The sequence below is a fragment of the Haematobia irritans genome, chromosome 4 (assembly GCF_050003625.1).
Source record: "Haematobia irritans isolate KBUSLIRL chromosome 4, ASM5000362v1, whole genome shotgun sequence".
Lineage (NCBI taxonomy): Eukaryota > Metazoa > Arthropoda > Insecta > Diptera > Muscidae > Haematobia > Haematobia irritans.
Genome location: NC_134400.1, coordinates 2267161 through 2291335, shown reverse-complemented (window position 1 = coordinate 2291335; position 24175 = coordinate 2267161). Strand labels below are relative to the sequence as shown.

Sequence of the window (24175 nt, the reverse complement as noted above, 5' to 3'; positions counted from 1 at the left end):
ATGCGCTTTACAGAATATCGGTTATTCCGGACGGAATGTCGGTGTTTGTTATGCGCTTTACAGACTATCAGTTATTCCGGACGGAATGTCGGTGTTTGTAAAGAATCTTACAGTGTGTCGGATCGATACGACTTGTCGGCAATGACTAAATAATCGGTAAATGTGTTATCGATCCCATAAACATGCAGCAGTATCGATTATGCCTTCGGACTTAACTTATAATGTGCACAATATATGGGATATGTTCGACACGAGCACTGTCGTCCGGAATAACTGATAGCCTGTAAAGCGCATTAAGAATCGTACAGTGTGTCGGATCGATACGACTTGTCGGCGACGACTAAATAATCGGTAAATGTGTTATCGATCCCATAAACATGCATCAGTATCGATTATGCCTTCGGACTTAACTTATAATGTGCACAATATATGGGATATGTTCGACACGAGCACTGTCGTCCGGAATAACTGATAATCTGTAAAGCGCATTAAGCGCATAATACTCATTCCAATTTCACCAGACGCTATGTATGTGTTTACAGAATCCGTGGTGGTTGAATGGCGAAAACCACATTTTGTTTAGGTCGATTGCACAGTGCTTATGACATATGTCATTGTGACAATGCTATTGTCAAAAATTTCTAGAAGATTCATGAGAGAGAGAATAACGAATCCATCAAATTTTGGTACCACAATTGAAAAAGAAACGCGTTGAGAAACACTCGAAAGAAATTTCCGAAAGGTAACCTGACGTATATTAAAATTTCGTCAACTAATAAAAATATAAATTAAATAATAGAATCCAAAAAGCCTAGTAAAGATATCGTTGTTGAAAAACGTGCAAAGAGGAGAAATATTTTAGAAAACAGGAGAAAAATTCTTGTGCATTTTCCCAACGTATGTACACATATAAAAAAAATTGCATATTTGTGCTTGATTGAAAGAAATTAAAATAAGGACGGCTGGACTTTGTATAAAAACTTGCATGTGTCGCCATATCATTGAAAATGTGGCCTTAATAAGTGCTAATTTTTTCCGTTTTTATGAAATAAAGAAACTTCTGGATTTGTTATTTAATTTTGGCTTAAACTGACGTGTTTTGTGTGAAACGATCTATTCATTGTGTGTATCACTGTATTTCTTTGCCTTTACAGAATTTCTGGAAGTTGTGAATTTTGAGGCTAATAGAAGAAAAACGAAACTCCATTGAGGAATCAAAGTTTTTTTCTTGCAAAAAAAAAAAACTAGAATCAGTAAAAGAAAGGAAGAAAAATGTCTGTGATTGGTATTGATTTTGGAAGTGAGTCTTGCTACATTGCCGCCGCCAAGGCTGGTGGTATTGAGACTCTGGCCAATGACTACAGTTTGAGAGCGACACCGTAAGTACCATGCAATATTCTATTCTTTCCCCCCTTCCCATGCTTGAACTGAAAACAATTTCGAACGTCCATTGCAAGCTAAAAAGGTGATTAAGCATTACAAGTTTGAAAAAAAGTGAGGTTAGTTTTGTTTTACATTTTTGTTGTTGTTTTTGCTCCCTATCTCTGGCTCTCTTTCAATAGCATTCTCTCTGTGTATTGTGTTTGGAGAGTGTCCGTGAAAATCTCTAGATTCGTTTTCGTACGTACATTTAATGAAATTTTGGAAAATGTGTTATTATGGGACACTTGCAAAATTGTAAACATTGCATTCACCCATTTATCAGAAGAAAAGAGGGGCGTTTTCTGTGTTCTATGGGCTTTATTGTTGTTAGGAAAATTCCAGAAAATACCCTCGTTACCCATTGTTCTGGAAATTATTGATTTTTTTGTTCGGTTTGCCGTCCTTCAGCTGTTTTCTAAATGGGATAACACCACCACCACCACCCCAAATGTAGACATTTGATCATATGTTTTTCACTCACTAAGACTTCATGGAGCGGAATGGTGTGCGAGCTGCAATTGTTGACTTCAAATTAGCCGGCTCAGAGTTTCCAATATCGTGTGAGACTTGATTGGTTCGTGTGCTTGTATGTATCCATTTATGTTTTGTTGTTGCTGCAGCCACATACCGAAACAACGAGGAGGAACATTTGGTTTTGTCACATTACAACTAAAGTGCAAAAAGTGTGTCGGTATGTTGGTTTGAATGAAGCCCATTTATGGGCAGCAATATATCGTTCAGAGGTGCATTATAAAATGAATGCATTTTCATTTTTGGTTATAATGATGTCATAGGGTTTTATTTATATAAAAAAGAGATAAGCACATCTACATCAGGTCATAGGCAACATTCAAACATCGGGCCGGTTCCTTTTTTTTTATCCCAGGGATCTTCATTTCTTATATCCCTAACATTTTCTATTTTCCACCAAAACATTAAATTAGAGGTGCATAAATATGTAATATGAAGACGATTATATTAAATCTTGTTAAGTCATGCTTATTAATTATTCAGAGCATTAATTAGGAAACATATCGCATTTCTAAATTCATTTATTCGAAAAAGTAAACGTGAAAACTAATTTGTTTTTAGCGCGCAAATCGAACATAGTACTCACCTCAAATATAATCTAACCCTTATCATGTACTTAAAAAAATACCGCATATTGTATTAGTGGGTCAAATTTGCCCAATATAAATTTATTCATATATATGTATTTTTAATATTGTTTTGGCACTTAGAGAATGCTCAGCCAAACAGAGCTTTAAACTCAACTAGTTTTTTTAGAATAAAATTCTTATAAAAAAAAATAAAGTTAAGAAGTTTCAATTCGAAATAATGATCATACGAAAAATATACTCATAAAATTGGTTTGGGCAATTTTGACCAACTAGTACAGGATAAGGCCTAAATTAAAAAGCACATAATTTTTCCCATTGATGCTTGCGGTCGTTTTTCATCCAATATTTGCCAAGATATGGCAGGAGTATATAGTCGTTTTCATTTATATTTGTAGTTATAAAAAATGGAAAATAAAATGATTTTTCCACTCGAAAACCGATCATTTTATGCCAATTAAGTTTGGTGTACATGATTTAAAAGAGATTTGAGTGGGATTAAACTCGTAAGTATTGTACCAAAGATTTCAAAAAATAATCCAATTAGAACCATCTTCAGTATCCTTTATTCTATGTATATTTACACCAATATGTGAGCATGAATTATGATCTACAGTAGCTAAGATAGTAATTTGCAGAGAATTTTCTACGGTCGAACAATTAATGCAAATTATAATTTGATTTTTGGTATAAGTGTGCAGACAGAATTACAGACTGCAAATATTAAAAGTCGTCCTGTTCTATTTTATACTAAACCTAAAATGGTGAATGGTAAAAAAACAATAGTAGATCGGCATATACGACAAATATCTGAATATTGGCAAATATTCAACGCAAGTGATTGCATGTGTGTGGACTGGCTCATATGGTTGATACAACAAACACCATCGGCAGATATTTTTCAGTGACCAATACAATATAATAATCCGAATTTCGTAAGGTCAATCTGGTTAATTTCTTTTACACCTGTGGTTGCATTCTATTCAATTTGAGTATTAGACATTATTCAAATCTCTTATTTCTCATAGGATTTTTCTCTATTATTTTATTATATATTGTTTCAAATGTCTTTATCATCCACCTTAATTCGTAACAATCAAATCTCACAATTTTCCAAAAATGTGCCGACTTATCCTGCCCCATATGCAGTCAACAATACAAACGAACCAAACTATCAAAACACTTCCAAAAAACAATTCAAGATGTTTCATTTCAATATTTATGCCAATCTATTAATATCAATCATTGTTTATTTCGAACATTTTCCAAATTGTGTGGGTGGTTTGTGTTTTCGTTTGTAAGGCCAAGCTGCGTCATTTAACCAATGTTAGTATTCCCAACAGTCAGACACATTCGTACAGCTAGCCACATATACATTTCGTGCAAGAGGTCTAATCATCAACCGGTAATTTGGTGAGGAAATTATTGTGAAGTAAAGAAGCAAAATATAGCTAAGGCCAAGTTTAAAAATATGCCAGTTGTATTTTTCTCTTTATCGTAGCAAAGCTTCAAATCAGAATGTTTGTTTGAGAAAGAATTTCCGATTAGTATTTTGGGGTAAATGAGTCAGTTACTTACTAAATTTGCAATGACGTCATTTTGTTGTCTTTATGGATTGTCCATTGACCACTCTTTCATCTTATCATTTTTGTATTTTTCTATTATTGCAGATCATGTGTAGCTTTCGATGGAAAGAAACGTATTATTGGCGTTGCCGCCAAAAACCAACAGGTCACAAATATGAAAAACACAGTTAGTGGCTTTAAACATTTACTGGGTCGCAAATATAACGACCCACATGTACAACGTGAACTTAACAGCATTCCAACGAAGGTCAAAAGCTTGCCAGACGGCAGCATCGGCTATCAAGTTAACTATTTGGATCAAGAACAAAGCTTCACACCAGAACAGTTGACCGCCATGTTATTCACCAAGTTGAAGGAAACTTCCACAAATGCATTGGGAGCTCAGGTAGGTTTTCAAAAAGAAATACACATTTATCGACAGTGTGAGCAATAGGTAATTATGTATTTGGTTTTAGGTAAACGACTGCGTTATCACTTGCCCTGTATACTTCACAAACGCTGAACGTAAGGCTTTACTCGATGCTGCCCATATCGCTGGCCTAAATGTTTTGCGTTTGATGAACGAGACTACGGCAACGGCATTGTCGTATGGCTTCTACAAGCAGGACTTGCCTGAGGACAAACCTCGCAATGTCATCTTTGTCGATTGCGGTCATGCATCACTGCAGGTCAGTGCGTGTGCTTTCACAAAGGGCAAACTAAAGATGTTGGCCAGTGCCTGGGATCAAATTGGAGGACGTGACGTTGACAACGCCTTGGCTGAACACTTTGCAAAAGAGTTTATGGATCGTTACAAGATTAATGCCAAGACTAATGCTCGTTCCTGGTTGCGTCTTGTAACTGAAATTGAGAAATTGAAGAAACAGATGTCGGCAAACAGTACGAAATTGCCATTGGGAATTGAATGCTTCATGGATGACATTGATGTGTCATCCAGTATGCAACGGGCGCAAATGGAAGAACTATGTGCCCCACTATTCCAGCGTGTGGAGATGACTTTCAAAAGATTGTTAGCCGAATCAAAGTTGACAATGGAGGATATCCACTCGGTAGAAGTTGTGGGTGGTAGTACACGTATTCCAGCTATTAAACAGTTGATTGAAAACGTATTTGGCAAGCCAGCCAGTACCACCTTGAATCAGGACGAGGCAGTGTCTCGAGGAGCAGCATTGCAATGCGCCATTATGTCGCCTGCAGTACGTGTGCGAGAATTTGGCGTAACAGACATTCAAAACTATGCTGTTAAGGTTACATGGGAAGGAGAAGGTTCTGCGGCTGGCGGTGGTATTGAGGTATTCCCCGTTTTCCATGCAGCCCCATTTAGTCGTCTGTTGACACTGAACCGCAAAGAACCATTCACAATGACCGTTCAGTATGCTCAACCAATTCCCTATCCCGATCCCATAATTGGTCGCTGGACCATCAAGGATGTTAAGCCCAATGAAAAGGGGGATTATTCTGAAGTTAAGGTGAAAGTTAGAATTAATCATCATGGTATTGTTTTGATCTCGAGTGCTTCGTTGGTGGACAAGAAAGAGGTGGAAGAGCCCGTAACTCCCCAACCAGCAGAACAGCCTAATGCCGATCAACCAGCTGGTGGAGAACAGCAGCAAAATAATGGAGAACCCATGGATGTACAGCAAGAGGTGAGTTGTCCCATTGTCCTAGACACAGTCATTACGAAGTATGTTGCGTCTCGTCACAAGTCCTTGTTTTTTTGTTTTTGTTGTAGTCATGTTGTTTTGATCATCGATGATAGAATTCACATTTCTCCTAACCCCATTGTAGTGAGTCCCTTTAAGGAATTCTTTTTATTGCTACTACTTCTCCTTTTTTACTAACACAAATCAGTTATCATCTCGGATTTATGCGAATTTTCGTTCTTTATTATCCTTTGTCAACGATCATTTGCTTATTTATATTAAGTTGAGCATCTATACCTTCTTCCACAAATTGCACCTTCATGCATTGAATAGAATTTTATTGCCTTTACATATATAACGTCTATGATAGCAGAACAAGTAGATGTGAAAAATTCTGAAAAATTGAATTTTGTGTTTTTGTTGTCTTCTTGGTTTCGTTCTTACCACCACTTATGTTGTCATCATTGATTGACGATGATGATAATGGTCCATAACCACACAAACTATCGCGTAGGCTTGTAATGATAATGAGGACGATGATAGTACAAATACTGCCTCATCACCTGGAGGACAAGGGTGGGCTCAACGGGTCAAGGGCTGGTTTACTCCGGTACGTTGTTTTTTTGACATACGTTAACGCATTACTATACTATAATAAATTAATAATTTTCTTTTAAAACACCACACACCTAACTACCTCCAAACAAAAAAGACGAAATTGGAAATTTGTTCATGTAACATACTTGTAAATATTTAAACAAAACAAAAACCATCAAAATAATGAATGGCTACTTCTTTATCGATGACTAAAGAAGGAAACAGCTCACAAGCCTACCCTTGAGTACTCTCTCCTTGTCATGGTTTAGTGTAACACCTACACGAACACGTACACACACACAAACGCCTATCGAACACTTTATAAATTTTACTTACTTTCCTTTACTGGACAAGAGCCCACTTCCCATTTGCATTTGATTGATATATGGTGCACTTACCTTTTTGTTAAGTTCCTTTTAATGGGTCGGTCACCACTAGCCCGTATATTTTGCTTCCCACAACCATAATAATACTCAGGGTTTCTATAGGCTTCTGTTGTTGGTTCAGAGCTATAATATACCTAACACCACCTTACTTTCAAATTTCCTCTTTCTACTTTTTGTTCTGGACGCCTGTATGATCTCATTGATGTAATTGTTTCCTTTCAGGGAGCCGAGAAAAAGAAGAAGAACTCAAAACTTATCGAATTGCCAATGGACTGCGAAACACATGGCCATTCGTCCATTGACTTAAACAATTTAGTTCAACAAGAGGCTAAGATGGTGGCCAATGATGCCAAGGAAACCGAACGCATTGATGCCAAGAATGCTTTGGAAGAGTTTGTATATGACATGCGCAATAAACTACAGGTAATTGCTAGAGTCTCCTTGTATCCCTGGCAACATTTTGGTCTAACTACTTTTCATTCTTGCAGGGAGGACCATTGGAACGTTATGTTGTTGATGCTGAGCGCGATGCCATTTGTGCCCAGCTCAATGAATTGGAAAACTGGTTATACGAAGATGGTGAAGATTGTGATCGTGATACTTATGTAAACCGACTAAAGGCCTTACACAATCAGACGAATCCCATTAAGGATCGTGCAAATGACTATGAACTCTGCCCTGGTGTATTTTCCGAACTCAAATACGCCATCAATAATGCCCATTTGGCTGTAAACGAATTCAAAAAAGGTTCTCCCAAATATGATCATTTGACTGAAACTGAATTCATTAACATTGCCGAACATGCCGAAAAGTCTCAGAAGTGGTTAGACCAGCACATGGCCAAATTTGCCGAGTCGCCAAGAACAATGGACAGTCCTGTTAAGGTGGCGGATATTCGTCACGAAGTCCAGACTCTCAATGCCTGCGTAAATTCAGTCATCAATCGCCCCAAGCCTAAGCCAGCTACCAAACCTGCGCCACCCAAGGACAATGCAGCCGGAGCTGACCAACACAATGGGGAAAATGCTGATAAAAAAGCCGACGGTGATAAAACAGCGCACACTAATAGTGTGCCCGAAGATTCAACGATGGATGTGGAATAGGATGTGATCAGATGTCGTCGACTATAGGATGTATAGAATTTATAAGACAACAACAACAAGCACACACATACAGACAGTTTGTTTAGAGCAAAATATATAAAAGAAAAAAACGTATGGCTTTTTAATAAAAAGCTGATCATAACATATTATCTTTCCATACTGTGGATTGTCCAACTATCGCCCTGCCTCCTTTACCCATCCTTCTAGTAATTATCGCCCCGCCCCCTTTTTCCCCCCCTCTTACATACATGCGGTCATCACCTAGATATCTTATTCCAAACCAAACTATCTAATTGTCTCTTTTTCATTTTCAAATGTCATACATAATAAATACAATGGAAATAAATTACTTTCTCAACTAAGCAAGAAATAAACAGAACAACAACAAATAAACTTCTCCCAAATTAAAACACTTTTACTATATATATATGAAAAGAAAAAACAAATGTATCTTTGAAGGATATTAATTTACTTATGAAATTGTTTGCACTTTATTTTTCTTTCCTGTGAGTTTCATTTAGTATAAAATTACACAGAAATCTCTTATTTCCAATTCTTGTTTGGAACTAAATTGAAATGGATTAATTTTTATATACATTTGGTCTATGTACACAGATGCATTTAAAATTCCAATAAAATCATCCGACTATTACACAATTAAAACAAAGAAAAACCATAGGAGTTTTTTTTTTATTATTGGCTTGAGATATTACGACACGGTGTTACGATAGTCCCAAGTTTAAATTGTTGGTTGCCTCAAAATAGCAGGCTGTTTTCCCTTTCTCAGGAGGCAGTGACTGCTCCACTACAACAGCAGAAGACTTTCTGCTGTTGTAGTGGATTTTTCTTCTTTACCGAACTAAACAAAAAATCGCTTCTGACGACATCTAATATGGGAGCTTCAAGAGCCAAATGAATGTGTTAATTCTACTGTATGCACGGAAGTTATATATCATACACTGAAGACAAAAGTCAATAGGAACAACAAAAAAAAATTGTTTTTGTCTGCTGAAAACGGAAAAACTGTTTCGTTTCCTAAGACAGGAAAACTATTACTGCTATTTCGAATACAAAAGTTTGCTATTTTAGTAAAGAAATACACAGTGGGGTACATTCCTAGTTTTTGGATAAAATTATGATTTTTTGGGGCAAATAAAAATACCTAACCTACCTACTAGAGGTGTGCGCATGACACGAAATTCTCGTGACACGCGTGATTCACACGTAAGTCGTGAACAAAATCCAAAGCAAGTCTCGTGAATGTCGTGAATGGGACTAAAATAAATATATCGTGCGTGAGAAATAAAATCGGTTCGTGAATAAAATTTCTGCAAAGTCACACTCACGAAAAAATCAAGATTTAATTCATACTCGTATGTTAACTGTATGACAACAGATGAGTATGACAACAGACTCTGTGTCGTTAGGTTCTGTATTTTTTTTGTCGTTTTCAAAAATTTTCACGATGAAGTCTTTCAATGAAAAGACGAAATATTGAATAAAAATACATTTAAAACACAGACATCGAGCTCGTTTTTATTAATAATTCATTAATTGGACAAATAAAATAAAGGTCGAATACAATAAAAACAAGTTTGTAACATGAAATTAATTTAGCTCTCGAACTATATTCTATTTTTGATTTCCGTTTGGAAAATTACGTGAGGCTCGTGAATTTGTCGCGAATCGTGCGTGAGTCCTTAAAAGTAGTTCGTGCGTGAGCGTGCGTGAATAAACATTTTGCTTCGTGAATGTGCGTGAGTGAAATTTCAGTCACGCGCACACCTCTACTAACCCAAATACTTTATAATGATAAAATTTACGTTAGGATGAGTTAGGCCCTATTTATATGCAAGTAATTTAGAATGATTCAATTCAGTTTGATGTTCCATTATCAAACTACTTTCAAATGGAGATTATAACTTTCAGAATTTGAAAAAAACGAAGCCAAAATTTTTTGATGATACATGGTTTTTCACAGTTGAAATTCAAAATTAAATATACATGCATCTAAATAGGTTCAAAAGCCCACTTTCCCTCCCCTTCCGGTCGTGAGTGCTTCGTCCCCCTAACGTAGGGGGAGCGTACACTCCATGATCCGGTGGGGGCAAAGGGCTGTAACCAGCTACAGAGAAGGACTCTTAGCTACATAAAAGGACTACTTCATGATCTACCGAAATGCTACCCAAAGTATTTTCAAGTAATAAAAAACAGTCATATATTCTTAAAAGTTTCTAAATGGCTAGAGGCAGAGGGGTGTATCCAGCAACAGAGAAGGACTAATTTATGGTCTTTCGAAATAAAATTTTTACAAAATTTTCTATAGAAATAACATTTTGACAAAACTGTGTATAGAAATAAGATTTTGACAAAATTTTCTATAGAAATAAAATTTTGAAAAAACTTTCTATTTTTCTAAATCTAAATTTTGAAAAAAATTTCGATAGAAATAAAATTTTGACAAAATTTTCTATAGAAATAAAATTTTGACAAACTTTCCTACAGAAAAACAAATTTTATAGAAATAAAATATAGAAATAAAGTTTTGATAAATGTTTCTATAGAAATAAAATTTTTGCAAAATTTTCTGTAGAAATAAAATTTTGAGAAAATTTTCTATAGAAATAAAATTTTCGCAAAATTTCTACAGAAATACAATTTTGAAAAAATTTTCTATAGAAATAAAATTTTGGAAAAATTTTCTATAGAAATAAAATTTTGATAAAATTTTCTATTTAAATAAAATATTGACATCATTTTCTATAGAAATAAAATTTTAATCATTGTTGTTGTTTTTTTGATTTCAGCTTAAAACCATGCATTGACTAAACTACAAGTGTAGCTTAACCAACAGAGGAAAATAATGTTTGTCAAATTTATTTGGGCAAAGCCCTATAGACTGCAAGATGGTTGGATGGACGCACGTTTCGGAATTACCACATTCCTCATCAGCATCCTCTACTTGCAGCAAAACTATCAACCAATTATCAGAATAAATTCAGGCAGTTCATTAAACCCAACAATGAACCACGCTTGAACCTTCCGAAAAAAGGTTTTACATTATAGTCGGCTTATGCCGAAATAAATTCGTACAAACATATCTCTTTTCCTTTGCCACCGTCACAATTGACACAATTTTCTATAGAAATAAAATTGTTACAAAATTTTTTGTATAGAAATAAAATTGTTATAAAATTTTCTATAGAAACAAAATTTTGACAAAGTTTTCCATAGAAATATAATTGCGACAAAATGTTCTATGGAAATATAATTTTGACAAGATTTTTTATAGAAACAAAATTTTGACAGAATTTTCTATAGAAATAAAATTTTGACAAAATTTTCTATAGAAAAAATTTTGACAACATTTTCTATAGAATAAAAATGACAAGATTTTCTATAGAAATCAAATTTTGACAAAATTTTCTATAGAAATACAATTTTGACAAAATTTTCTATAGAAATAAAATTTTGCCAACATTTTCTATGGAAATAACATTTTGACAAAATTTTTTATTGAAATACATTTTTTACACCATTTTCTATAGAAATAAAATTTTCGCCAAATTTTCTATGGAAATAACATTTTGACAAAATTTTTCCATAGAAATAAAATTTTGTCAAAATTTTCTATAGAAATAAAATTTTGAAAAAATTTTCTATAGAAATAAAATTTTGACAAAATTTTCTATAAAAATAAAATTTTGACAAAATTTTCTATAAAAAAAAATTTGCCAAAATTTTCTATGAAAATAACATTTTGACAAAATTTTCTATCGAAATACATTTTTTACACCATTTTCTATAGAAATAAAATTTTGACAATATTTTGTTAATTTTACATATTGAAACAATCCATCTGATGCATCAATCAAAATGATTTTTTTACTTTTTGTTGTATTTTCATAATTTTTTATTTTATGTACCAAAGAATTGTGGGAATTTGACTGTGAATTTGAAGAGACTATAAAAATATTGTGTAAATCTTTTTGCCCTTAAGTTATTTCTATTAAAAAAAAAAAGACACACACAAAATATCTTAGTGAGCTAATGTTTGATTTATGTTTGTGTTCACAGTGTGTGCAGTTTAGAAATCGAATTTATTCTATAATCCATAACCGATGCTTGACTGATATTGAAAACAAAATAGAATGGGGGGTGAGTGGCCGTTCACCGACCGGTTTTTGTCTATGACATTTAACCCCTTTTGTAATTAGACCAGCATTTGTATTCAGTTCTATCGCTGTTGACCACCAACGACACCGGTGGAGTCTTGGAAACAAAAATTATTAATTAAAATTGCTAATTTCCTAGAGATTTTGTATTTTGCCAATCATTTCACCATGGCTGGATTAAGTAGAGGTGGTGCTTTCTTGCTGGTTTTTTTGTTGGAAACTTTTGTTGGTAGGAGAAATGCCCCTTGGCATTATTATTATGTATGATCGTCTTCTTTCATAGTTCTTTCTTTGAATTATTTTTTTTCAAGAATCATCATCTTGGCTTGCTGGCATGGCCTAATTTCGATAGAAGTTGCCCAACCACCTAGGGGCGACAAGAATCAAGCATAGATAATAAGTTAAGCATTGATATTGATGGGATCATTGGATTTTTTGGTGATTTTCCGAGGTTTCATGGTGGGTTCGAAACTCATGTTTAAGCAGTCGTTGCTGATACTCATCTTGAACGACGTGGCCCACAAAACTGGGAGTAATAAGTATGCGTCTAGTCTATTTGGTTCTATTGATCCTTGTGATCGCAGCCGTTGTGATCGATGCTCAACAGCAGGAAAAACCAAATAAAAGAAAAAATGGCAATGGAGGAAACCGCCAACAGTTGAAGCAAAGGAAACCCGCTATGGGCAAGCCGATGGCAAATAAAAACAGAAATAAAATGAACAATAAAATGAACAAACAGCAACAGGGCAACCGGCAGAATAAGAAGACTTTGGTGAATCACACCATTCCTGGATTGGGAGCTGTCAGAGGGCGTATGGTCAAATCGGAATGGACTGGCCAAAATATCATACAATTCTTTGATATACCCTATGCCCAGGGTTCTAGTGGAGCGTTGAGATTTAAGCCAGCCTCACCGGTTGCTCCTTGGACTGGTACAATGAAGTCGGAACGGCCCTTTGGAGGTTGTCCATCCATACAGGATGATAAGGATTATGATTCCATGAAGAATCGAAATATTGAACCAGAAGATTGTTTAAGTGTTACCATCAATACCAAATCGGTAAGTACGAAGATCCGTTCCATGAGAATCAAATTTATATCCGTCTTTGGCAGTTTACCTCCAGCTCCCCTGTTATGGTGTACATTCATGGTGATAATTTATATGATGGCAATATTTTGGATTCTCCTCCTGGCTATCTTTTGGAAGAGGATATCGTTTTGGTTTTGGTTCGTTATCGTTTGGGTCCTTTTGGTTTCCTATCAACGATGACCGAAGATATTCCCGGTAATGCTGGTGTCAGTGATGTCATCCTTGCCCTAAAATGGATTCAAAATAATATTGCCTCCTTTGGTGGTGATCCCAATAAAGTGACATTGTTTGGTCAGTCGGGTGGATCTGCTCTGGTCAATGTTTTGACTATGAGTCCTGCGGTAAGTGCACATATCAAAGGAGATGGAAATGTAATCGAATAAATTTACCCGCCTTACAAATAGGTCCCTGATGGTCTATTCCATCGTGTTATTTACCAATCTGGTTCGGCCCTATCGCCTGCATTCGTTACGGATAATCCTCTACCAGCCGCCAAGGATATTGGTAAATTGGCCGGTTGTAAAAATGTCAACAAGGTTGAATCACTCAACAAATGCTTGCGTAAATTGAATACAACTGAGCTATTGGAGGCTTTCGTCAAGCATGGCGCATCGAAAGCTGGTCAAGGTGTAGGATCTACTGGAGCTGCACAATTTGTTGTGGGAGGACCTTCGGGTATTTTACCTCAGTTTCCAGCAAAACTTTTGACATCTGGTAACTTCAAAGCCTATCCTACCATGGGTGGAACTACCAAAAATGCTGGAACTTTGATTTTGAAAGGTACGTAGGCCAATGCTCTCTCCCTTTCACCCCTTTGAACATCATAACTGATCTCTTGTGTGTAGACATTTTCATTGATAGCCTCAACGAAACCATATTGGATGATACTTGGAATACCACAGACTATGTTAATCAGATTATTCTGGAAACCAATGGACCTGATCGTAGTGGAGCCTGGATGAAATATGCCCAAGAGGAAGTTTTCACTGACAAACAAATGAGAAATGGTAGTTTCCGTTGTTTAATTCCCGGATTGATTGATGTAAGCATTTGTAGTTGTCCTTGTTGTCCAATGTTGTCTAATATTCTTTTCCTTTCACAGTTATGCAGCACCATTGCGTTTAAAAATCCTGTCCTCTTAGCCATGCAAGGAAATGCTGGCAAAATGCGTAATAGTACCTACTTGTATTCCTTTGACTATGAGGGTGAATTTAATCGCTACGGTACGCTAGAGGATCAACTCGATTTGCCATTTGAAATGGGTGTTTCCCTTACCGATGAAATGCTCTATTTGTTCCCCTGGCCCCGTGATGCTATGGTCAATACAAATCGTGATCTAAGAGTTGCCTCGCGCATGGTCAAACTTTGGACTTCGTTTGCGGCCACTGGTAAGCCCTCGGCTCACGGTATACCTGAATGGCCTGCAATGACCGGTGATTCGGGTCCCTACTTGAAAATCGGAAAGACTGTGTCTATAGGTGAGAATTACATAGATGAGTTTACTGCAGCCGTTAAGGAAGCCAAGATGGGCTATAATTTGGTTATGGACGATTACTTTGAAATAATGAAAGAGCTTGACGCAGAGGAAAATGATGGCATGGACGAAGAGAACGAAGATGAGAATGATGAAGATGGACAGGGAGAAGCCCGTGGTGGAAATATTGTGCTAATCGCCCATAGAAATAAATTTTAAAGAAATATAATTTTCTTGTAGAACAGCCATGGATATAGAAATATAGGAGAATGACTTTCCATAAAACACAAAATAAAAAAAAAATAAAAATAAATTGAAAAATTATATGTTTTTTTTTCGAATATTGGAGGTTTTCGAAAACAAAATACCACTCTCCTTAATACAAATTTTCAAATCGTCCTACACAGAAAAAAAGAAACTATGTTATGGGAAAAATTAACTATCTCGTCCGAAAATGTTACTAAATTCTATTACAAATTTTGAGAATAATTAAATTAACGAAAATTTTCTGATATTTTGGGATTTTTAATTACCAGTTACGAAATGCATCCTTCTCGAAAAGCAAAAATTAACTAAAAATAAAGAAAAAATTTTAGGAGCCAAGTCATTACCATTTTAACGATGCTGTAGTTCATTCTTTGGTCTTTTTATACCAAACCAAAAATAATTTCCTCAGGAACGAAATTTTAGACAAACGAAATTTCTCTTTCTTATAAAATATTTTCTTTAGACAAAACAAAACCCAAATGCGAGTCAATTATTGTCTCTAACTTTTTAGAAAATTTTAGCGCCAAAAGAAAACTTTCCTTTGGCTAAAACTTCGTTCCTCAGAAAAGAAAACTCTTCTTTCAGTGTGTGTCATTGAAATTTTTATGGCATTTAGTTCATAACATTTTGGATATATACTTGGAATAAAAAAAATCGTTAGGCTGGGGAAATTTTCTTAGAAAATTTTAAAAATAAACTAAAAGAAATATTTTTTTTTGCAATAAATATATGTTAATTTTAGCATCAGTGTAACGAAAATCTCACCAGCAAGAGTATCAATGCATTTCTTATGGATAACAAAATTTTCTATATACATATATGCTAATCGGAAGTATAAGAATACATTGAATTAAATTAATTTAAACAAAATTAAATACAGGCAAAGCAAAAAACAAAAAAAACTTTGAAATATCAGGCCAACAAAGCTTTCATTTACAATTTAACTTAGACAATTTTAATTAAAATATTTTTCTAATTGCAACATGTTACATATAAGTTTATACTTTTTGTCAAATTGGTGAAAATTTATTAAAAGTAATATTTTTTTTCAGTTGTTTAAGAAAATTTCATATGCTGGAGGAAAAAATTGGATTTGAAAATTGTTCGAAATTACCTTTAGCGCCATACGAAGTTGAAGACAGGTACAAATTTAGTAAAATGTACTCATTTGAGAGACTTATGACTTCAATTTATGCAAATTTCTTCCATTTTGGGAAAATATGAAATATTTTATTTTTTAGTAAAATTGTATACTATATTTGTATACAACTTTTTTTCGTATTTTTAGTTCACGTCATTAAAGTTAGCAAAAAATTATTCAAATAAGAAACATTTGCTCACATTGGGCAAAATTTAACTAAAATCAACAAATTTTCATGAACCAAAATAAAGTTAAGTTGGCATTAGAGCCCCCTTTTTTGAGTGCAACAATATGTAAAAATGTTTGGGTTCTAAAATGGTACCCTTAAAAACTTCTAAATATGATCAGCTACATTCAAAAAAAGTGAGCTCTCTATTTCACTAAAGTCAAATTAACTTTATTTTAGTTCATGGAGTGATTATATTTGGAGAAAGTTTCCTCTACTCTAATAATTTTTTGTGTATGTTAGTTAAATTAACTAAAACCGAGGGAAAAATATACACAAATGAAGTATAAAGGTTAACTAAATTAATTAAATTAAATTAACAAAATAGTTCAATATTTCTGGGAGCCACCGCGGTGCAATGGTTAGCATGTCCGCCTTGCATACACTAGGTCGTGGGTTCGATTCCTGCTTCGACCGAACACCAAAAAGTTTTTCAGCGGTGGATTATCCCACCTCAGTAATGCTGGTGACATTTCTGAGGGTTTCAAAGCTTCTCTAAGTGGTTTAACACCAATGTGGAACGCCGTTCGGACTCGGCTATAAAAAGGAGGTCCCTTGTCATTGAGCTTAATATGGAATCGGGCAGCACTCAGTGATAAGAGAGAAGTTCACCCATGTGGTACCACAATGGACTGAATAGTCTAAGTGAGCCTGATACATCGGGCTGCCACCTAACCTAACCCTAATATTTCTTTAAATTTGTAAATTTTACTACAAATGCGTTCATCATGAATTTCGTATGTCACTAAAGACATTCTTGCAATTTTGAACTCCAATTTTTTCTTTCAAACTACAAAATTTTCTTTAACAAATGAAAAAACTTAATTATGTCTAAAAAACATTCTTGAATTTGTCGAAAAATATTTACTTATTTTTATGACATCTTCGTGATGTCAGCGTTTGTTATACTGTTTAGTTAAAATTTTCTAAAATTAACCGAAATTTTTCTTCCTGTTTTTTCAGTGTACATTCAAAAAAAGCGAACCTTCTATTTCACTAAATTCAATTTAACTTTATTTCATTTCATTCATTGAATTATTAATAATTTATTGCATACTTTAGTTAAATGAACTAAAAAACATAAAGCATAAAATTTTACTAAATTCGTACATCTCACAAAATAGTTCATTATTTCTTTAAATTTGTAAATGCGCCCATCTTGAACTTCATATGGCACATTCTTGCAACTTTGAACTCCAATTTTTTTCTTCAAACTACAAAATTTCTCTTAACAAGTGAAAAACATTAATTATGTCTAATTAATTTTCTTGAGTTTATCGAACAATATTTACTTATTTTTGTAATATCAGCGTGATGTCAGCGTTTATAATACTGTTTAGTTAAAAATTTATAAAAAGAAGCTAAATTTTTCAAAATTAACCAACATTTTTATTCCTGGTGGGTTCACTGTTTTTTCAGTGTGATGTCTTATGCCTTAATTTGATAAATATTATATTAAGGATAATCGAGTTTGAAAAATGACTGCAAGAGTAACTACTTCCCCTTTTCAGCAGACCTACTGCTGTGTCTGTGTAAGAATAATCGAGTTTGAAAAATAGCATATAATGTTTCCTATTTCAGCAAAAAGTCACCGTTTTTGTTTTCCTTTTTTATCAGGCTTTCTGCTTTTTCTTTTTTTCGTAGACACAGTCTAATAAATTTCTTTGGGTTATTTAGAGGGTTAAACATTCAACATAAATTGACTATTTTGAATATCTATTCTGATTAGGATAAAAAACCAAACAAAAAACAAACGTGCATAATTAAAGAAAGTATCCTCTCCACGTAAATTAATCGCTCTCACTCATCACACATTTTTATAAATCAAAGGCATTGAGATTTCATTACCATTTTTAGCAGTGTATTTATATGCGGAGAAATGCGAATTTAAGTTAGAAGTGACTAATCCATGACATTAAATCGTTCTCAAAAAATTGTATCAATGACCTGATGTAGCATCTAATAAAAAAGCACACACACACACACACACACAATTATGAGCATAAATATGGGACATATGTAGATCAATATCAAATGGCTTGCTAGTTAACCTCTTATGGGGCCAATGAAAATAAATTTTTTTTGTGGGCTTTTTGTCTACACGTATAGAAGAGTATGTATTAGATGTATTCTTTCCATCTTGAGAAGATGAACACACTGAAAAAAAATATGGTCGTTGATGAGTGATGAATGTGTTTCTTTTATGTATGTCAAGAAAATTTACACTTAGGCTAGTTAGGGAATCTCTCAAGCCCCCAGAAATTTCATTTGCTTCTGCTAAACGGACATTAACTACCGTTCTTAGGTTAATTTACGGTACGGTCACACTGGTCAAATATTTGACAAAAATGAAAAGGAATTCATCGCCACAGTCAAACATCATGATAGGAGTATTTTCCAAAAACCATATACAAATATTTCGTCCTGTAGAAAAGTTTGAGTCCCATTTTGGTCAAATATTTGTCTAGTGTGACCATACCCTTATTCTAATTGTTACAGATATTAGAGGTGATTACTAACATTTTGAGAACATTAATAAATCTAGAGTAAGTTTTTATGAGCCCTGATATGTCCTTACAACCAATTATCTGTATTAGGTGAATTTTCGAACTGTTCAGCCATCTCGTCAAGATGTTTGTGGTGATTATAAAGAACTGTTTTATTTCCAATATGTCAGCCAGAAAATGTTCCTGTGATCAGGTAATCTGTGTGATACTAACTAGTTTTTGATCAGACTCTAAAAACAAGCTACTCTTAAAGTTTGGAATCATTTGTGTAGTCATTTTAAAAACTTTTGGCAAAATTTTTTTTTTCTATAGCAAATTTTGTAAAAATTTCGTTTTCTATAGAAAATGGTGTTAACATTTTATTTCTATAGACATTTTGTCAAAATTCTGTTTGTACAGAAAAATGTCGATTTTTATAGCAAATTTTTCAAAATTTTGATTTCTATAGAAAACTTTGTCAAAATTTTGTTTCTATAAAAATTTCGTAAAAATTTTATTTATTTAGAAATTTTGTCAAAATATTATGTGAATGGACAATTTTGGCAAAATGTTAATTTCTATAGAAAATTTTGTCAAAATTTTGTCCAAATTTTGATTTCTATGGAAACTTTTGTCAAAATTTTGATTTCTATGGAAACTTTTGTCAAAAAATTGTATTCATTTAGAAATTTTTGCCAAAATTTTATTTCTATATAAAAAATGTTATAAGAATTTTATTTATATAGAAATTGTGTGAGGTACCTCTTAGTTGGCGATGAATAAAAAATCTACCAAAACATCAAGGATTCCAAACTACCAAACAGTAAAAAATCTACCATTTTTGGTAGAATTCTCCCAACTGTGGCAACCATGATTGAGATCCAGAAATTTTGGTGGCCATTATGGGGTAGAAATAATGCCAGGAACCTCCTCTTGCTTGACGAGTGCTGAGTCCTGTTTCCGAAATGTTTGTCTGTCCAGAGCTTCAATACTGTCTTTAGGACATTTGCCCGATAATATTCGTCAACGGTCGCTGGTACGGCGGAACACACCATTGCCATCGGCGACGCTTAAGTTCTGTTTAATCGAAGGTGTAAATTTTCAGTTGATCTTTTTGGCAAATAAGCCCGATCATTTGGTTAGTTCATAAACTGCTCAAATTGGAATGGTTTCTCATCGGAGAAACCCTAACTCGGTAACTGGTCACTTGCGTGCAAGCGTAGCAACTCCTCTTTTCAGTCTATCTTGTTTTTTTTTTGTGTTTCGTTGAGCTCTTGCACTTTTTGGAACTTCAATGGCATTAGTCCAAGCTCATTTTTCAATATGTGTTGTATCCGCTCTCGAGATATGTTTAGCTCACGAGCAAGTAAATATCAATCAAAACAGACCTTCACCTTCCGAATCATTTCTAGGTGCTTTTAACGCCTTTTCCGCCCACTTTTTGGACGCGATGATACGAGTAACAAAAATTTTTTCACACTAAAGTGCTTACGGTCTCTAACGATAACCACTTGTGGTTTTCCAATTAAAAATAAAGCAATTCCATTACGAATAACTTTATTTCGGAATGCAATAGATCAAAATGCTTTTGTAAGTTTGTAAACAATAAGATGAACTGTCACTGAACTGTCAAATCTGTTAGCTGTCAGACAAACGGTTTAGAAATGATAGCAACTTGAATTTGACTGCAATATGTGTTAGCCACTTTGTACATCCATGGTCAAGAGGGCATATGCTCTTTGGTCTTCTTGACCCTAACTTCACTCTTAATTGTTTTTGATTCCCAGTGTGAAGTTTAATGAACTTTGTGGGTTTCATATAAATAATGATTTAATCGGTATCTCGATTCAAGTGGCATAGGTCAATCAACATGCATAATCCATCAATATTAGCGGCATTCAAAGAAAGAAAAACCTCTAATAGTTAAAGCCCGAGGAGGAATATTGCGATAGTATTTCCGAGTAACACTGACGTTTTACTGACTTTATTTACCCTTTCACGAAATCTTGAACACTCAAAAGAAACTAAGATGGAATAATTAAAGCTTTCACTTAATGGAGCCTCAATTAGATTTGGCGAAAAGGCCAAATACGTTCTGGGGGGTTTTGTGAAATGAAACTGAAATTAATCTCCTAAGCTGAGGACCACATTGACATGGGAAAGACACACGTCAACCCAACTCGCTCTATCATCACTCAAACTGATGATCCATTTCGCTTGGTTTATATTCATCGTCATCGTAATCAGAGTGATGATGGTGCTCATAACTCAAAAAGACAAAGCGATTCTATTAGCCGTGCGCGTCTAATGAATGCGCTACGCCAATCGACTCCGATATGCTAATGATGCTAGATGCTAGAAAATTTGTAAGCGTTTGTCTCATCGTTTCTGTTTTATTTTTGGTTTTTTTTTTATGAAGAAATGTGTTTATGTTTGGGCCATACTAGCTGGCCGTTTGTTTAATAGCTACCAAATTTACAAATATTTTGGTTTATATGCTCTTAACGCATTCTTTCACTTTTCAGTTCGCCAAAATTTCTTAATTTCCATCGCTCGCACATTTTGCGAAACGCTATCTATGGTGCTGGTGCTATGGATTCGATGGTGAAATTTGCATTGGTTTGGTTTTTTTATGAAACATCATCAAATATGGTAAAATGGAGTTCTCCAGCCGTGAGTGAAATCAGTCTTAGAAAGAATTCGAATTAAAACGGTCGAAGCGGTGATTGCATGCATTATCCGAAGAAAAGAAGAAGCTTGAGGTGATAAACGAAAGGAGAATGGTCTACACTTTCATTGTGGTTGTGCTGTTGGCAGTGGGTCTCTCTCTCACCACAGCCTATGATGAGGAAAAAGATACCATTGTTGAGTTGCCCAATCTTGGTACAATTCAGGGTAAAATTTTGGAAACCGCTTGGAGTCAGAGAGAGGTGTTACAGTTTGTGGATGTCAAATATGGAGAATCCCCATCGGGAGTACATAGATTTAAGGTAATATTTATGGACAATTGTTTTCATGGGCATTTTGATCAACTCTGTGTTGAATCTCTTCTCAGGCCCCTCGTCCCGTGGAACCCTGGGAAGATACCATGGATGCTACAGCAGCAAAAATAGGTTGTCCCTCCATTGTGGCCTTGGAGTCTTTGCAAAAGTTGGATGAGTTTATGGATATCGAAGATTGTCTAACCATGACTATAACCACACCAAGCCTAAATGGTAGTTATCCTGTAATGGTTTACATACATGGAGAATACTTTTTCGAAGGAAGTAATTCGGAAGCTCCACCCGATTACCTTTTGGAAAAGGATATTGTATTAGTAGTGCCGCAGTATCGTTTGGGCCCCTTTGGTTTCTTGTCAACAAAGACAGATGAGATACCTGGCAATGCTGGTGTCTTGGATATCTTCTTGGCCTTACAGTACATCAAATACTTTATCAAGTATTTCGGAGGGGATCCGAATAAAGTAACAGTAGCCGGTCAGGTGGGAGGTGCTGCCATAGCCCATCTTCTAACACTATCACCGAAGGTACGATATTCCATTATTAGTATCAATAGTAAAATATAATACCCAAGTTTTTGTTCCCTTTCAGGTGGAGAAGGGCCTATTTCACCAAGTCATCTATCATTCGGGATCAGCTTTAATGCCCATATTCCTAGAGGAAAATCCCCGAAGATTTGCCCAGGAAATAGCTGAGAAAGGTGATTGTAATCTAACCACAGTGGGAGATTTAAACAGATGTCTCATGGATATGGCACCTTTGGACTTGCTGGACGCTTTTATGGACCATGGAGTAAGATTTTGGAGGGAATTCCTGCAATATTTCTCTAACAATAATTTTCTGTAAATTTTTAATTAGATTGAGAAATCCGATTTGGGGGTGGGTTATACCGGAGGCATCCAATTTACCATAGGTGGACCAAGTGGAGTGTTGCCCGAACATCCTTATGATTTAATGCTGAAAACCAATTATTCATATCCGGCTATGGGTGGATGTCCAAAAAATGCAGGATCTAAAACTATAAACGGTAAGGATCGTGGGGTCGGATGCAGTTTCGACCAAACACCAAAAAGTTTTCCAGCGGTGAATTATCCCATCTCAGTAATGCTGGTGACATTTCTGAGTGTTTCTCTATGAAGTTTCACTGGAATGTGGAACGCAGTTCAGACTCGGCTATAAAAAGGAGGTCCCTTAACATAGAATCGGACAGCACTCAGTTATAAGAGTGAAGTTCACCAGTGTGGTATCACAATGGACTGAATAGTCTAAATAAGCCTGAAATATCGGCCACTATACCTAACCTAACCCAACCTAAGGATCTAATTAAGGATCCATGGTTATTTCCACGGATCAGTTATTGTGGCATTCCAAGTTTACTAACTACACTCAGTGAACAAATATGATCACTTCAGACATATTTTTAGAGCATAATGTTATTTTTCAAAGGGAATATGGAATATTTTAGAATTTATGGCAATTTGGGTTTTCAATTTCTCTAGTCTTCTTCTTTTTTTTGTATTTTTCAGAAATTGTCGAAAATGATTTCGAGGGTAAAATACCGGATGACACCTATAATAGTTTCGATTACATAGATCATGTGATACGCCAAGCTGTGGGTACAGATAAAACTATGCTCTTGACAAGTTTTATTACCCATGATTTCTTCAATAGAAGATTAATGGAAAATGGAACGTTTGCCTCACTTATCCCGCGTCTAATAGATGTAAGTATCATCATCATCGTCATTTATAGTGGGATTCTTAGAAAAACAATCGACATTAATTTCTCGATCTTCACAGGTTGCTGGTACTCTCATCCATAAGTTACCAGTTCTATTGGCTTTGAATATGAATAATAAACATGTTCCGGAAAATACTTTCCTCTATTCCTTTGATTATGCTGGGGAATTCAATCGCTATCGTGATATGGATGAAGAACATAATATGCAGAGTCCTTTCAAGGCTGGAGTATCCTTAACAGATGAAGCTCTGTACTTGTTTCCCTATCCCGACCATGTGAAAAAACTCAGTCCCCCTGATGAAGCTATGGCCAAACGAATGGTTGATCTATGGACTTCATTTGTCATTAATGGCCACCCCTTTGGTAGTCATCGTAGTGGTTATTGGCCACCTATGACAACACTCTATGGTCCATATGCCAAACTGGATGAAACTTTAACGATAGCTGGAAATTATTTTAAAGAATTTTCGGCTACCATCTTGGATGAAGAGCAAGGATACAGTCTAATAAGAGAGGTCTACTATTTGCGAAGGAATCATACAAAGAAACATAATCGAAAATTAGTGAAATTAAATCCTCGAAGAAGATTTACCATAAATCGTCAGAAATTGTCATCGACAAATACCAAAAATTCAAGACCCATTCAATTTGGCAAACCAATAAATAAGAATAGCATGATAAGAAGACGTCCGAATCGAAATAAAATAATATATAGACTGTAG

At 34.9% G+C, this 24175-nt stretch overlaps 3 protein-coding genes across 6 annotated transcripts; all 3 read left to right on the top strand.

The window, feature by feature from the left end:
• Positions 1-616: 616 nt before the first annotated feature.
• On the top strand, positions 617-8265 carry Hsp110 (heat shock protein 70Cb). Of its 4 annotated transcripts, XM_075308192.1 has the most exons (8): positions 727-742; positions 800-897; positions 1155-1379; positions 4211-4511; positions 4582-5772; positions 6284-6379; positions 6975-7175; positions 7241-8265. In XM_075308192.1, exons 3-8 carry the CDS (start codon positions 1273-1275, stop codon positions 7853-7855), a joined length of 2511 nt encoding a protein of 836 aa, XP_075164307.1. In that variant the 5' UTR covers positions 727-742; positions 800-897; positions 1155-1272; the 3' UTR covers positions 7856-8265. The 4 variants fall into 4 exon arrangements, with proteins under 4 accessions (XP_075164305.1, XP_075164308.1, XP_075164307.1 ...); XM_075308190.1 differs by lacking the exon at positions 800-897 and having other exon boundaries at positions 617-742; XM_075308191.1 differs by lacking the exon at positions 727-742 and having other exon boundaries at positions 755-897.
• A 3853-nt stretch (positions 8266-12118) lies between these two features.
• Positions 12119-14871, top strand: LOC142233868 (glutactin). Its single transcript, XM_075304936.1, has 5 exons — positions 12119-13090; positions 13144-13461; positions 13525-13900; positions 13966-14162; positions 14223-14871. Exons 1-5 carry the CDS (start codon positions 12572-12574, stop codon positions 14811-14813), a joined length of 2001 nt encoding a protein of 666 aa, XP_075161051.1. The 5' UTR covers positions 12119-12571; the 3' UTR covers positions 14814-14871.
• A 6623-nt stretch (positions 14872-21494) lies between these two features.
• Positions 21495-24175, top strand: LOC142233505 (glutactin). Its single transcript, XM_075304466.1, has 6 exons — positions 21495-21704; positions 21770-22240; positions 22305-22505; positions 22572-22740; positions 23240-23436; positions 23513-24175. Exons 1-6 carry the CDS (start codon positions 21495-21497, stop codon positions 24173-24175), a joined length of 1911 nt encoding a protein of 636 aa, XP_075160581.1.